We start from the raw sequence: 14614 nt of genomic DNA on the forward strand, positions 1-14614 counted from the left end.
CCGGATCGACCAGAAGATCCCGCCCCGTGCCACCAGAATGATAGCCAGAAGACAATTCGCGATGGGACGGAAAGGCCTTTCAGCCTTTGACCGGAAACGATAATGTACCCTTGGTGCTTTACTCAAGAGGCCCCTTGCTCGGAAGGAAATAAGGGGTCTCATTATTGTTGAGTACAGTGGGGCTCTCATTACTGTTGAATAGCGCGGGTCGAATTTTTTTTTTTTAAACGGGCAATGTCATGCCATGTTTGCCTGAGAACGTTAATTTTTTCAGGATGCATTTTTGAAACAAATTACACCAAAAGGCTTGAGCATGACCGCCCGCAACCTCGAGAGCAACGACAGGGATGGTCTGGGTTGCAACTTCCGTAAAACCGAACAGTTCGGCCACTGCAAGTGCCACCAGACGGCGGGCGCCGTGTTAATCTGTTTCCTGGACAGATAAATAGCTGCGGAAACACGGAAAATAAATATTTTACCTTCACTCTTCCAGTTCAACCACTAGATTCCAACAACACTTCGTGGTGCTTCGGGGGCTAATCCGTTCTTTTAATCAGTCTTAAGATCGCACACGTGAAATATGCGCTCAGGCTGCCTTCTTAATACAAGATCTGATGTCATGAAGCGTCCAGGGATACCTTTCCACAGGCGTCGTCATTTCGTCCACCCGTTGGCCACAATTTAGTGTTAGCTGCTAGGCCGACGCTGCGCGGCCTACGGAGACCGCAACGCCTGGGGTCGAGGCTCGTGTTTCTAAAATTCTCGAGAGCGCATATTCGAAATTACGTCACATGGCTTGTATTACTAGTCGATTTAAGTGTTTAAAGGTAACCATTTCAGAAGCGTCATCATTTTCGTCCACATGTGGGCCACGGCTAAATGTTAGCTACTGGGCTACAGCTCCGCGGACTGCGGAGACTGCAACGCCTGGTGTCGAGTTTTCTGTTGCCAAGATTTGCGAGCGCTTATGTTAAAAAACACGTTACATAAATTGTATCACTAATCGATTTTGACCGAATGATAAATATTTTCAGACAAACATGGCTTGGCCATGTTAATACACCTTGTTCACCACTCGACTTACAATCAAATTTTCATCTTCAAATTTGGATCAAACATATCGTCTACAATCTAACTTCGCGATGTCCTCACTGTCTGTAGAACCAAGATAAACAAATTGACAAAGCCTCTGAATTCTATCGGTTTAGAAAGTACATTGACCATTGTAAATTAAGTGCGCCGCCTAAATTACTAAATTACTTGCCGCTGCCTTTTGATATTCATTTCGACTCTATGGTGGTGAATTCCAGCAGGAGAAACATTACCATGACTTGAAAGCTTCTAGTGTGTTGTACACAGTCGCTCGTAGAATCCCAGAGAGCTGACAGTACCCCAAGTAAGTGATTTAGACCGTCATCAGCTCTCGTAGAAGCTCGAAATGCCACGGGCGCCTTGCCTTGGTAATGGCTTCATGGCTGGAAACAAGGCAAACTAATGCCTTTTGGGGAAGAGCTGAAACTAACTTTCAATTGCTGGAAAAAAAATTGCTGTATAGCTCTCGAGCTCACCATGGGTATATTTCGCTCGTAAAATGTTCGCAGTAAGAGCAGTGATGTTCAAGAAATAGCTGGCTAGCTAACAAGCGCCCCATCCCCCAGCGTCTACCCGGCATGTCCGCGGCAGAGCTCTTCTAGTAACCACATCCACTCGAAAGTGGGCAGCTGGAGCCGGAGCACCAACGGCCCGTTATAGCCGCTCAAACAACACATATTTCAGAGAACACCTGCGTGCTAGCCGCTGAATGTTTGCGTAGTTTGGCGCGCGCCGCTCAGAGGCGGTTGCGTTCCTCTCCTGCCCCAGGCGCACTGTGCGGGGACGCGGCCGTGGGGGTCAGGATAGGAGAAAGTAACAAGGGGGAAATTCTGAGAGTCGCCGGCGCGAGGACGGACCTGCCGGCGGGAAGTACTGTGACGAGTGTTTGTGACGAGTGTCAAATACAGAAGTGGCTGGACGTACCCTGTGTACCAGTGAGCCGGAGGCGAGACACCGGAACAGCAGAATTTGCACACATACGAAGTCAGACCGCGTAGCACTTGCCTATAGCTACACAAAGCGAAAACAGAAAACGCGAAACTCGTGCAACCCACCTCCAGCAGCTTCGGGAAGAGGTTGGCCATGGCTATGGCTTTGGCGTGCTCCGGTGTGTGGCGGCCGATCTGACCGAGCGCCCACACGACCGCGCCGCGAATATGGTCGTCTTTCTCGTCGTTCAGACAAATGGCCAGCTGAACCACGCCCTGCCGGCCAAACAGCAGCGTCAGTAGCGCCTCTCTCGGTCCCAGCTGAGCGTCAGCAGAGCTCAACGTCGGCAGAGCTCCGCTTGGCCCCAGCTCAGCGTGAGCGCAGTATCGCTTGGCCCCAGCTCAGCGTCAGCAGGGCCGCGCTTGGCCCCAGCTCAGCGTCAGCAAGGCTGCGCTTGGCGTCAGGCTAGTCATAAAAGCAATGTCGGCCATCTATAAGTGGCAGCACGGCCCAGTCGGCCAGCTACAGGCGTCAGGTGGCCACTGTCGGAAGTTTAGTATCATAAGCGCAGCCAGCGTCGTCAACAGATCAACAGCTACTAGTACCTATCGGCTACATATCGTCAGAACAGACCTACAGACCCAAGAGCAATGTCACTGGATCTTTGACTGCCGCAGGCCGAAATTTAGCAACCGTTGGCCGCCGGTCATCGTTAGTGGGCTCCTGTCGACCACAGCGGGCTCCTGTCTTATCGTCAGTCGTGCCCCTGCTGACCACATCCCATGGTCAGTGATTATATGAGCGTCGTGAAAGACAGAAGCGGCTACGGATCAGCCACAGCAGGCTCCATTCGTCCACGATTAATACCGGCTCAGACGTGCAGTGTGATGGCTGCCCAACTGGCGGTGCGAGACTATTGCTAACCGAGTGCGCGACGAGAAGGTCGCACCACTTAATTCCATTATACACCAAACAAAGTGAAGCTATTTGCGTTTCTAGCAGTGCTTTAGTGAAGGAAGCTACAGTGAAGTACCTGGAACCGACTGTGTGGCGTGTTGGAAGTTATGCAAACGATGAAGTACGCGGTAGCGTGCTGAGAACAAGCTAGACACGCTTCGAATTACCATTTACACAGTCAACAGCACTCTATTCTCAGTTCCCCAGAGTTATGTTCCAAAGTCTCTCGAACCATTCATCCAATGTTGATTTTGCATGGAAGCACACATGATTATGAAGACAATTCCAAACATGCTAAACATAGCCGGGCACGCTCTGACCGATCGGTGCGGCCCTCCACACGGCATACACAGAGAGCGTGATTCTCCACAGACAGCCGGGGGCTGCCGAAAGTCACTCTGGGTCGCGGACAGGTCAGCGGCTGAAGGCGCAGGACTGGCAATCCAGCCTCCCCGGCGACAGGCTCGAGCGGCGCGTCACCCGCTCGACGCTCGTGCGGGTGGCAGAGGCCGGCACCACGGCCCGGGCCGTGGCGCGCCGCCGTCCCACGGGACACGGAGCGGCAGGTGACCTAGGTCGGCGTCTGACCCGCCGGAGCCGCCCAGTGCGAGCCCACGTGCCCACAACGGGCCGATGTCGTGTTCAACAGCTGGATCCAACTGCGGTCACCAGAGAATGACGCCGACGCCTGCCGCCAGCTGATGTTGACACTCGATCCTGCCCGCGGCCTTTGCCTCGCCTTCGATGTTAGCACGCGTCAATCGACAATCGTCAATGAAGATACTAGCTCAATGTCAGCCTAAGACAAGTTAACCAAGACACTGACCTAAGGTCACAGCAGCTCCCTGCTGTGAAGGGGCCAGAATGCTCACTTAGCACGGAGCACAGAACTGGGCCTGGAATAACCAGAATCTCAATATAATGAATAACGCGTCAGTCACCGGCCATACAGATGCCAAGGGAGATGAAAAATATATAGTATAGGAGCTTCGAGGGACAAGCCTGATAAAAGTGCTGATGCTATTCGGAACTTGTTTGTGAAAGAGCTCACTGCCTACCTTGCCGGTAACGTCGACGATGTGTGTGTGATGGGAGAGATGAGGAGGGAGCCGACGGGTGCAGTCACGGGCAGCTGTCATTTACAAAGACAACGAGCGGAAAAGTTGACCTAAAAAACATCTGATTAAGCCAACGGCCCGAGGAGGAGCCTGGCATCCGCCGGCAGCCACGGTGTCTTGATCGAGGCCAGCGAGCACGTTCGTTGTCGTCAAATGTCGCGGGACGAATGCTGTACTGGGTCAGAGATAGTAGATGGATACTGAATAGACAGGCCGTGGCATAGCTCGCGATGGGTGGGTTATAATATTTGGAGGGACCGGATTGATGAAAGTGGGTCGGCAGTTGAATGACTTCAGAACTGCCTCCGGAGATGATAATGACGTACGGTCATGTAATGTCTTTATTAATATGGGAAGTCTCTGGCGGAGAGACGGGCGTTGGTGATGTGGAAGAGGACAACACAGCACAAGGCGAACGGCTCCGGTGCCTCTGACGCACAGGCCATCCACACCGGGGCACCTATAGCTCGGGCATTGTGGCAGGTCCCATGTGCTGACGACTGTTTCCGCGTATTCTAATACCGCCAGCCCCTCCGCCGGCAAGCGCAGTACAGTCGTCAAAGTCGCACTGATGACTCACCACTGTCCGGACAACGCTCATCCGACGTAATCTATTCCGATCCACTCCCCCCCCCCCCCCCCCCCCCCCCCGACACCTGGCGCGAACAGGCAGCTCTGTCACTCTCTGTGACGTCACTGCCCTGACACGAGCTAGGCTGTGCGCCTGCCCCGTGCGTCACGCCCCGCGGCAGCGAGCCATCCGGCGCGCGGCACCTGTCTCTCCCGCGGCCCCAGAGACCGCGCGGTCGGGTCACGCCGCACGCGCCGCCCCCGTCGGCACGCGCCCGTGTTGCGACAGCGCTGCCGGCACGATGTAGACGCACCGGGCAGCGGACACGCACCCGCAGCACACGTACCCGGGCAGTGACGTCTTGCCGTGCCCGCCGGGCGGGCGGCGCGGCTATTTCCGGCCGTGTGCATATATTGGGGCCTGACGTCAGAGCGACGCCCGCGGAACGCTTAATTAGCGGGCGGATGAAGGCGTGTCGGGCCGCTGAAAGGACGTGACGGCACCAAGTTTAACGAGGTGAATAGAGCAGGGCCCGATTCGAATTGCAATGCAGGCACTGCCCGTGTGGATTCCGCCGTCTGATTTTCACCGGGCGGAAAGTTTCCATAGGTACGCTAGGCGGATGTTTATAGAGGGAAATGTTCAGCGTTTTGAGGCCGTCACAAAAATACTCCAAACCAATAAGCGGGGATGCTTAAAACGGCGCAGACGCGATGAAGTTCATATGGTTCGACGAAAGCATACAATCAGCGATTCACTCTGATCAAGCCTCATACACTGAAAAGCTGGTCCAAGTTTTGAGCGGCGAATTTTACTTTAAGGCCAATACGACCATAAGTCTGATGGCGGTTCACCAACCTGTTTGCACATAGATAAGACAGTAGCAACTTACGTAAACTGTTTGAACAGGCAAAGGATTCACCGTAAAGCTGACACCTAAGCTTTGGCACTGCAAGTGGCTCTTGGAGTTTCCACGATGCGCTGAAGCATATGTCTCCGGGAATCCGCCGGAACAAACAATGTTGTAGTGTTTTTGCAGAAACAACGCAATGAAGTTCTCGCGCGACCTTTTCATTTACTTTTAAGGGAACTTTCTTCTTACTTTACTTTCCACATCTGAAGGTGCCGAGATGACCATTGCCTATATTTTTAAGGTGCAAAGGGCTGTTTTAAATAACAAAATTTCACTCATTAGTAGATGCGCGGCTGATAACGTCATAGTATGATTACGTCATGGAATGTTTTCATGACGTCAGAGTTGCCACTGCAGTGGACGGGTTGACTCACCTGCGGTACTCACACGCTCCGCGAAGTACCGTTGCTGGTTTTTGCGTGTAAATAGAAATGTATGTTTTGGCCGTTCATTGTGATATCCCTGCCATATTCCCGTGATGGCATCTGCCTTCCTTCGATTTACATTTTCGGTTACGGCACAATTCTGAAGTATTGGATTACCAGCGTCCTGTCTGTCAAATATAATACCTGCCCAAGCGCCTGCCTTCTTTATGGGGAAACGCGGTTCGTTATCGAGGCGTGCAATCAGCAGCGCAAGCTGGCTTGGCCAATTGCCTTCCATCGTTGGGACACTCCGTGCTGCATCTCCGCAACCACGGACGTCTAAGGGGCCATATTTGTCTTGACCATGAGGATAACGCAGTCGCAGAGGCGGGGTGCTCGCGTGACATTATTATGACGTCATAAATGTCTGGGTGAGCTTCCCATAGGCGGCACGTAATAGGCTGCACAAGTTCGTGCATCAAACTCAGAAACAAGAGGGTTTGAAGCCTAACAAGGGCATGGCTGTGATATGCACGAAATGTTCCGCTGCGCCGCGTTCCCGACTGATCTTAGCTCCACGCCCCTTCCGTTGGCGTCTTGGCCTCGCCTTCAGCCGGTGGCGACTGGGACGGGTGTCGGCGCGGCCTCCGGAAGATCACGCCAGTCGGCGAGCTCGGCAGTTTGAACGCAGGGTCGCCGGCGGAGACGCCGGCGCCTTCGGAGGTGAGTGACACTGCATCAGTGCTGGCTGAGGCCGAGGCGGGCAAGGGAATCCCGTGGTGAGCAAGTTATGCAACGATGCTGCGCTGCCTCACGCCTCGGGAGCTGGCAGCAGCGTTCGGTGTCTTCCTGGACGGCCGGCGGTGCTCGGCGGTTGCTAGTGGTGCGCGCGCTGAAGGCCATGTCCAACGAGTGGGCCCAGTTGGTGGCCGGGCTTGCCTCCTCGCCGCTGCCCAATTCCATTGCGTTGAACGAACTGTTATTTCTGTCTGACACTCTCGTTCATGCCCGCCCGGCCGGACATCTGGAACTGGAGCTGAAGCTGGAGCTGCAGCTGGAACGCTTGTGGCTGCCCCATCATGCGCCATCAGAAGGCGTGTAGGTGGTGCGATTTGATAGCGTCGGCCGGGCAGCGGTCGGGGTGCCCCTCGTCTCACCGGCGCTACGTCATCGCCAGCCGCAGGTGATGCTGAGCGGTCGCTGGGACGGACTGCGGGCTGACCGGTTGCCACGGGCTCGCCGCCGGGTTAGGGTCGACGGGCAGTTCTCGCACGCTGGCCAGTAAGGCGTCGGCCAGATTGGCGACTTCCGTTGCTCCCGTCGTGTCTCAGCGAGCATCGCTGCATTTTTGTACCCTGACCTCGCATGCGAGCGGTGGCAAGGATCCGCCGGCCCCGGCTGTGGTATTCGGCAGCTTGCAGTCCACAGCCCCGTCGTCGATGACCTCCTATTACATACAGAAGTCGCCCCAGACTCGAAGGAAGGCGTCGCAGCCACCCGTGGCGGCGACGATGGGCGGCCTGCGGTGGGCTGCGGGCTTCCACCCTCCGTTCAACGCGCCGTCCTCTTGCTGCCCGTCCGGGAAGCGGTTGCCGCGTTCCGTAGTCACGAGCCCAACAAGGGTATGTTTCTTGCTGGGCCGCCGGGTCCTGGCCGCGGCGCCGTTGCTCGCGCTGACGCGCCCGCCGCCGCCACGTGCCTCCTGCATCTACGCTGCGCCGCATTGGTCAGATCGGGCCGCGTCGCATACGCCCGACGCGCCAGTCAGCCGGGCGATGGCACAGCACCGCCTGCCGCCACCACCGTCGCCGCCCGCGCCGCGCGCCGGTGCCTCGGCGGCCGCAGCCTCAGCTCGCTGCTGGGGCGGCCGAGCACCTGCCCACGGCTCCACCGCCGGTCACGGGTGTTTGGTGATCGGGCAGGGCTCCCGGCAGCGGCGCCGGCTGGAGCCCGCCGGCGGCACCCACCCTCGCCGCAGAGACTGGACGAGGCCAGACACATGGCCGGGCGGGGCTCCCGGCAGCGGCGCCGGCTGGAGCCCGCCGGCGCGCAGCACCACCGGCGGCATCTACCCTCGCCGCAGAGACTGGGCGAGGCCAGACACATGGCAGAGCGTGTTTCGGATAGAGTCGTCGCGCCTGGTCTCGTGCTACGAAAAAACAGGCGAGTCACAATGGCCACTGGACAAACAGCGTTAACCTAGATGAGACCAAAATAAGTATTGTTCAGCAGAAAGTGTTTTCCATAGTCTTGATGCACGGGTATCCCGATGGATGAATTACGCGAAAATATCACTTGAAATGAAGTGAAAAATGCATTTGAAAACACGTGTTTAAGTCCGCATCCGACACATATAGATTGGGTACGTACCTGCACGACAGCTCAATTGCGAGCTAAAAGGTGGGTCCGTCCGTTCAACCCAAAATGTTTCTGATCGTTTGAACCCGGCCTGAATATTTGGCTGCTAGTTGTGCTATGGCTTTCGGTCTAAGCCGCCTTGGAAGCTTGGGACATAGGAGTTCAAATGCCTTCCGATTGAATATCTTCAGGTCAGCAGGTTCCAGGGATTCAACGTCCGTTTATAAAATGGTCCAATTATCGCACCCTGCCCGTGGCGAAAACCCCGAAGTGATTAAGACGCATCAGACAAAGGGCTGCGCTGTTTGAATCGAGGTACAAGAAGTACTACTGCAGTTAATTGCACTAACTCGCCAATGCATTAACCCTGCTTGCCTACCGAGCTGGCATAAGCCATTAGGACGGTTGTTAAACAGGTTGAGAGGGTCCGCTTTGAACAATTGATGCACGATCGCATGCATCACGCCAAAAAGCACACGACTCAAAGTATTCTCAATCGGTTCTGAACTCATGTCTACACATACTGGACCAACAACTGCAGCGCACACTCAATGGATGCTTTTCTCTCAAAATGTTAATTTCACGGACAATCTACAATTGTTGTACCAGATCGTGGCTAGCCGTTCAGCACTGACCAGCTGACTCTGCTGATTCTGAGTGTCCCACCCCCCTCTCTTCTGTCCCTCACGCACCCAACGGAGCTCATCATGAAGCGCACCATGCATATATGGGCGAAACACAGCATACAGCGGCTCATCTGTGCGTGATACCCCGGCCAGCGGCGCTCGCAGCCGGCCAGTCCGCGGCCGGTCCAGCCGCCCCCGGCGCCCCCGCAGACGGCGCCTTACCCGCGACACGATCACCGACATGGCCAGCTGCTGTGAGTGTGCCGCCGTGAAGCCCAGCGCCATGATGCCCGGCAGCGCCACGTGCCCCTCCGAGCGGCCCAGGTAGTCGACGATCGAAGCCATGCCGCCGGCGTTGACGATCAGCTGCGCCAGCTGCGGCACACGGGGCGCGGGGCGGCCGCGTCACGTGACGCCCGGAGAGCGCTGCGACGCGCTGACGCTGGGTGCGGCGGGGAGCGGGGCAGACACGAGTCAACATGCCGCCGCTGACAGCCGGCCGCGCGGGCGGGGCGGGAGTGGTGACGGCGATCTAGCTGGCCCGAGTCACGGTCCGGCGTCCCAAGATTCAAAAACACCTGCTGGACGGGGTCACAGTCGTCTCCCATCCACCGCTCCAAGGAACAGTGCGTCCACTTTCGTTCAGGGTGTGCCCCTCCACACGGAGCCCTCCACGCATGCCTCGTCACCAGTCCTGCACGGCGGACCGAGGGTGGCACAGTCGCCCATTGGCGGCCCGCCGCCCGACATCACCGGCACCATGTGCCACACCTGGCCGCCGGCGGAAGCGGCCGGCGTCGAGCCGACTCGCCGTCCAGCCGCGCCACCGAGACACGGCCGGCGGGACTCGACCGGGGTCGGGTCGGGTCGGGTCGGGTCGGGTCGGGTCGGGTCGGAGGAAGGAGGGAGGAGGTGGTCAGAGACCTGACTAAGTCGGCCGCAGATCCCATGACGTCGAGGGACTGCAGCGCCGCCGTCGGCGGGGGATCGTGACAGGACGGTCAAGGTCAGGGGTCGCGGTGCTGGGCGGGCTGCAGCACCGCCGTCGGCGGAGGATCGTGACAGGATGGTCAAGGTCAGGGGTCGCGGTGCTGGGCGGGCTGCAGCACCGCCGTCGGCGGGGGATCGTGACAGGATGGTCAAGGTCAGGGGTCGCGGCGCTGGGCGGACTGCAGCACCGCCGTCGGCGGAGGATCGTGACAGGATGGTCAAGGTCAGGGGTCGCGGTGCTGGGCGGGCTGCAGCACCGCCGTCGGCGGAGGATCGTGACAGGATGGTCAAGGTCAGGGGTCGCGGTGCTGGGCGGGCTGCAGCACCGCCGTCGGCGGAGGATCGTGACAGGATGGTCAAGGTCAGGGGTCGCGGCGCTGGGTGGGCTGCAGCGCCGCCGTTGGTAGAGGGTCGTGACAGGATGGTCAAGGTCAGGGGTCGCGGTGCTGGGTGGGCTGCAGCACCGCCGTCGGCGGAGGATCGTGACAGGATGGTCAAGGTCAGGGGTCGCGGCGCTGGGCGGGCTGCAGCGCCGCCCTTGGTAGAGGGTCGTGACAGGACGGTCAAGGCCAGAGGTCGCGGCAGCGGCGAGCATGGTGCGACCACTGACTGTTGGAGGGGCACGACTGTGGGGGTGGGGTTCCGAAGACAAGGAGAAACAATAGGATATCTAGGCCGGTTTTGAAGGACCTGTTGCACTGCGTTCATTTGTACTGCGTGATTTCGAGCAAACTTTCATGTACGGCTGTCTATCACGTTCTTCTGGGAGGTACGTCGTAAAGTGCACGAGACAGCCTGCAGCACACAAGACGTCTGAGAAGTCTGCAGCACTGCCTCCAAATATTACGAAGGCCGAGCACACTATTGTGGAATGTGTACATTGCTGTCAAAGGTACTGAGATTGTTCGCACGCATGCATGTCCACGGCACCCGATTTGGGACAAACTGTGGTGTAAAGAGCTCCCGTCCGTGGCATTTTGGTCACTAGAAACGTACTAGTACAACGGCGTTACAAACATACATATATAAAACCACGTAGCCCCCCCCCCCAAAAAAAAAACCGACATGACAAAGGCTGACGGCTGGTGATCGCCAAGAAAGCAGTCCGCATGACTGGACCATTACGATAGCGTTGACAACCCATTTGGCCACAGCGCGGACCACACGTACACTACGCGCTCCAGGCTGGCGGAAAACCCGATGAAACCAAGCGCGAACAGCGTCGGCGATTGAGGACTGGGACCGCCACAGCGCCACCGGCGGCGGCTCACCTCCGGCGTATGCTTGACGATCTCCTTGATAAGGCCGGCGGTGTTCTTGCGGATGAGGTCGTCGTCGTCCTGCAGGCCGGAGAACACGTCCGGGAAGATCTCGGCCTCGACCACCAGCTCCGCCAGCGCCAGCGTGTGCTTGGCGATGTTGGAGAGCGCCGACAGGATCTGACGCTGCGGGCGGTGGGCACGACGGCTCGGGACGGCCGGGTTGCACGCCATAGCACGGCTGGTCCCTTAGCGTCCGGTGCTGCGTAAGGCTGAACGGCGCTGAGCGCCAAAACAGGGTCGCGCCAAAACAGGCGCGGGGTATCGCGCTGATCTGCTGCGCCTGGCAAAGGCTCTGGTCAGAACTCGCCACTGCCACATGTGGAACGGCCAGCTGTGTTATACTGAGTGGCGATGCAGTTCATGAAGGCTGCCCCTGGCCGCTCACTGGGGCCCGGTGACCTCGAATATGCTCCAGTGGAACTTCACAAGTGAGTACAAGATAAGGTGTTCTAAATATGTATTAAGGCGCCTCTAAGGCACCGACGCATCATTTCATATCTTAAATGTAGCTTTGACAATGATTAAGGTATAGTGTGCACGGGTACCCACTTAAACAACGATGCATATGCTGGATGGATTTCAATGTCATTCACATGCTTCATGATATTACATTGCAAGGATCGCCACATTCCTACCATTGTGTGGGTGCGCAAGGCTACCAGTCATGTAAAGACAGGATACCTCTCATGTCCATTTGCCGGATAATGATGGGAGACGTGTCTGAAATAACTACGACTTCTAGTCATAAGCTTCTTCTTGTCAGTGACTTTGGCTAGATGGAGGCGTTGTCCACCATGATGTTCCGGGGGAGCCGTGAGTTATGCTTCACTCCTATGTGCCTTCCTGAAGCACCATTTTTTTTTTTCAGGTGCGTGGTGATGCGGCGAAACAATTATGGTGTGTGACCGTTGTTGCAGCGCGAACAGTCGCCGAAAGGGCACCGAAGCTCATACATGACGGTGGTATTTGGCAGCTTTGAGAGCGGACGGGCTTCATGCAAGACACTAAGGTTTATATACACTACGCCTTAGCTATGTTTTTTTTTCTACGCCGTTACCCAAGAACAGGTAACCAGGAGTGCCCCTCCCTCAATCCCAGCGACGCAGTAAACCGTACGTTACGTACGTAAAATCAAGTCACGGCACTCCCAGCTAGGAAGATGAAACAAACGTTAAAAAAAAAAACAGGCGAAGAGGTAGAGCAGACCCGAAGGAATTGTGTTATGTGATAGGTAGGGAAAAATCATAGATAAAAAGGCTTAAAGTAGTCATTAGCCAGTCAGCTAATGACAGCCCGCTACAACCGCCCAATAATCTACAACCACGCAATTCGCCGTGTTAGTAAGGGCTATACAGTCACAAGTCGGAGGGGGCAATTAACTGGTCATTTTTGTGCTGGGTTTTGGGCTGGATGTCCAGGGAGTCCACCCAGCTAAAGATGACGTTGGCCATGTGAAGTAATGTTTGTGTAGTTGACCAAATACGGCCAACCAAAAGCTTGTTTTCCCCGAAGTCTAGGGCGAACATCGTTTTTCCAGCCGTCACGAGGGACTTTTTTATTTTTTGTAGCCAGTGGGCATGCCTCCTTTTTTGCATAGTTTAAATTTGCCCGACTTGGCCGTCGTCTGGCTCGTCAGGTTCGTGTTCTCTGGCAATGTGAGAGAAGTGTTCGTGTAGTTGGCGTCTCATACGGTCGTCTCTGCTGTTAAATATATGGCTGTCGTTAACAAATTTGTGTTGTTCTCTGCACTTCCTACTGCAAAAGTGGCTCGGTCGATCAATGTTTGTTTGCGCAGTAGACATATGCGCGAATAACGCGATATTTGCATTTATCAGAGCACTGGCTGGCACCGTTCAAGCAGTGTTCAGTGTCGGTGGGCTTTCTAAATACAAATGCAGCAAAGGCATACAAACATATGTAAAAATGTGAACACCAAAGACCGGTATTTCGTTGCTTGCAGATGGTCCAACCGTAAATTGGAGAACTGACCGTTCCTCAAGTTTTGCTTTTAGTGGGCGAAGCTGTCACCCACAGTGAATATAAAAACGTCAACATATTAACAGCATATATAGGGTTTGGTACTCATGCCGTTGATCGCCATGGATTCAATATGTGCCATATAGCTTTTTGCAGAGCACGCCAAGCGATGAGCCCATTGCCACACCGTCGACTCGACGGTACAACTATCCAAGATGGAGACGGAAAGGCGTATCCTTACTGCAGACTTCAGGCATTTTCCTGTCTGTCTGTCTGTCATTGGGGCTTTACGACGCACTCAGCTGCTGTGGCTATATGGCGTCGCCTGCCTTTCACCCTGGCAGGAAGGGCGGAGGCATTTTCCTAAGAACCCATTCGGGAAGACGAAGTGCTAGTATGGAATCATGTCCATAGACATTTGCCAAGATTAGGTTCGTCATTGTATCACCGGTTACATAAGACAAAAGTGACGATAAGTCCAGGGAAGCCAGAATATCCGGTCTGTGTCTCTGTGTCTGTGTTTGTCTATGTCTGTCTCTGTCTGTATGACTGTTTGGCTGCATGTCTGTATGCATGTTTATATGTCCGTCCGTCCGTCCGTCCGTCCGTCCGTCTGTCTTACCATAACGACCTGTACGAATTCATCAAAAGATTTCAAAAAGTACATTTTTTTAAGCTTGAGAGGCCAACAACCGTAGATTAAGCAGCATAGACGATCATATTAGACGGCAATTACACACACCTCTCTCGCACCGCTACCGAGCACGAAACTGACGAACATGACGACGATGAAGTCAAGAATAAAACTATACCATAAAGATAGCACGTCCACCGCCTACAAAAATAAAGATGAAACATACTTCGTATCAATGTCCCGAAAAATTGTGTGCCAATCACAACTCGGGACAAAACCAAACTATTGATTCCCTACAAGAATCCGTCTGAATTTGGCCTGATTATGACCAACAACTTACCACAATGCGTATTCGCTCTCAAGGCCGCCAAAATCGCTTTTGAGTTCCGATGCCCTCTCGGCGACTGTGTGCGCCACGACAACGCAACCCATCCTACATCACTTGTACAGCATCAGCCTCGCCGCGTCACCACACACTTCCAAAATGGTGCTCCAGAAAGGCACATAAGAGTCACCCACACAATGGTGTGGATGTGGCGACTATTGCAATGCAATCTCATGAAAGATGTGGATAGCATTGATATTCATTTCGCGTATGCATAATTATTTGTATAAGTTCCCGTACACACCGTGTATCTTAATCGTTCTCATAGATACATTTAAGTTATGAAATGTTTTTGGGCTTTTAGAGCTCCTCGTATTTAGCTGCTCATCTTTCATGGAGTTTAGGTATTTCTGTGTAGCCTGTTAGAGGTCAGCAA

The 14614-nt window shown here is 55.1% G+C and overlaps 1 protein-coding gene across 1 annotated transcript in view; it reads right to left on the minus strand.

The window, feature by feature from the left end:
* Positions 1–14614, minus strand: part of LOC119096897 (sperm-associated antigen 6) — a 78085-nt gene that overhangs the window by 43576 nt on the left and 19895 nt on the right. The window contains exons 6-8 of the mRNA XM_037219889.1: positions 11192–11365; positions 9153–9305; positions 2148–2297 (exon numbers count right to left, since the gene is read on the minus strand). Of these exons, the coding sequence (XP_037075784.1) occupies positions 2148–2297; positions 9153–9305; positions 11192–11365 (477 nt within the window). The remainder of the gene's footprint in view (positions 1–2147; positions 2298–9152; positions 9306–11191; positions 11366–14614) is intronic.

The sequence above is a fragment of the Pollicipes pollicipes genome, unplaced genomic scaffold (assembly GCF_011947565.3).
Source record: "Pollicipes pollicipes isolate AB1234 unplaced genomic scaffold, Ppol_2.1 Scaffold_4295;HRSCAF=5057_pilon_pilon_pilon, whole genome shotgun sequence".
Lineage (NCBI taxonomy): Eukaryota > Metazoa > Arthropoda > Thecostraca > Pollicipedomorpha > Pollicipedidae > Pollicipes > Pollicipes pollicipes.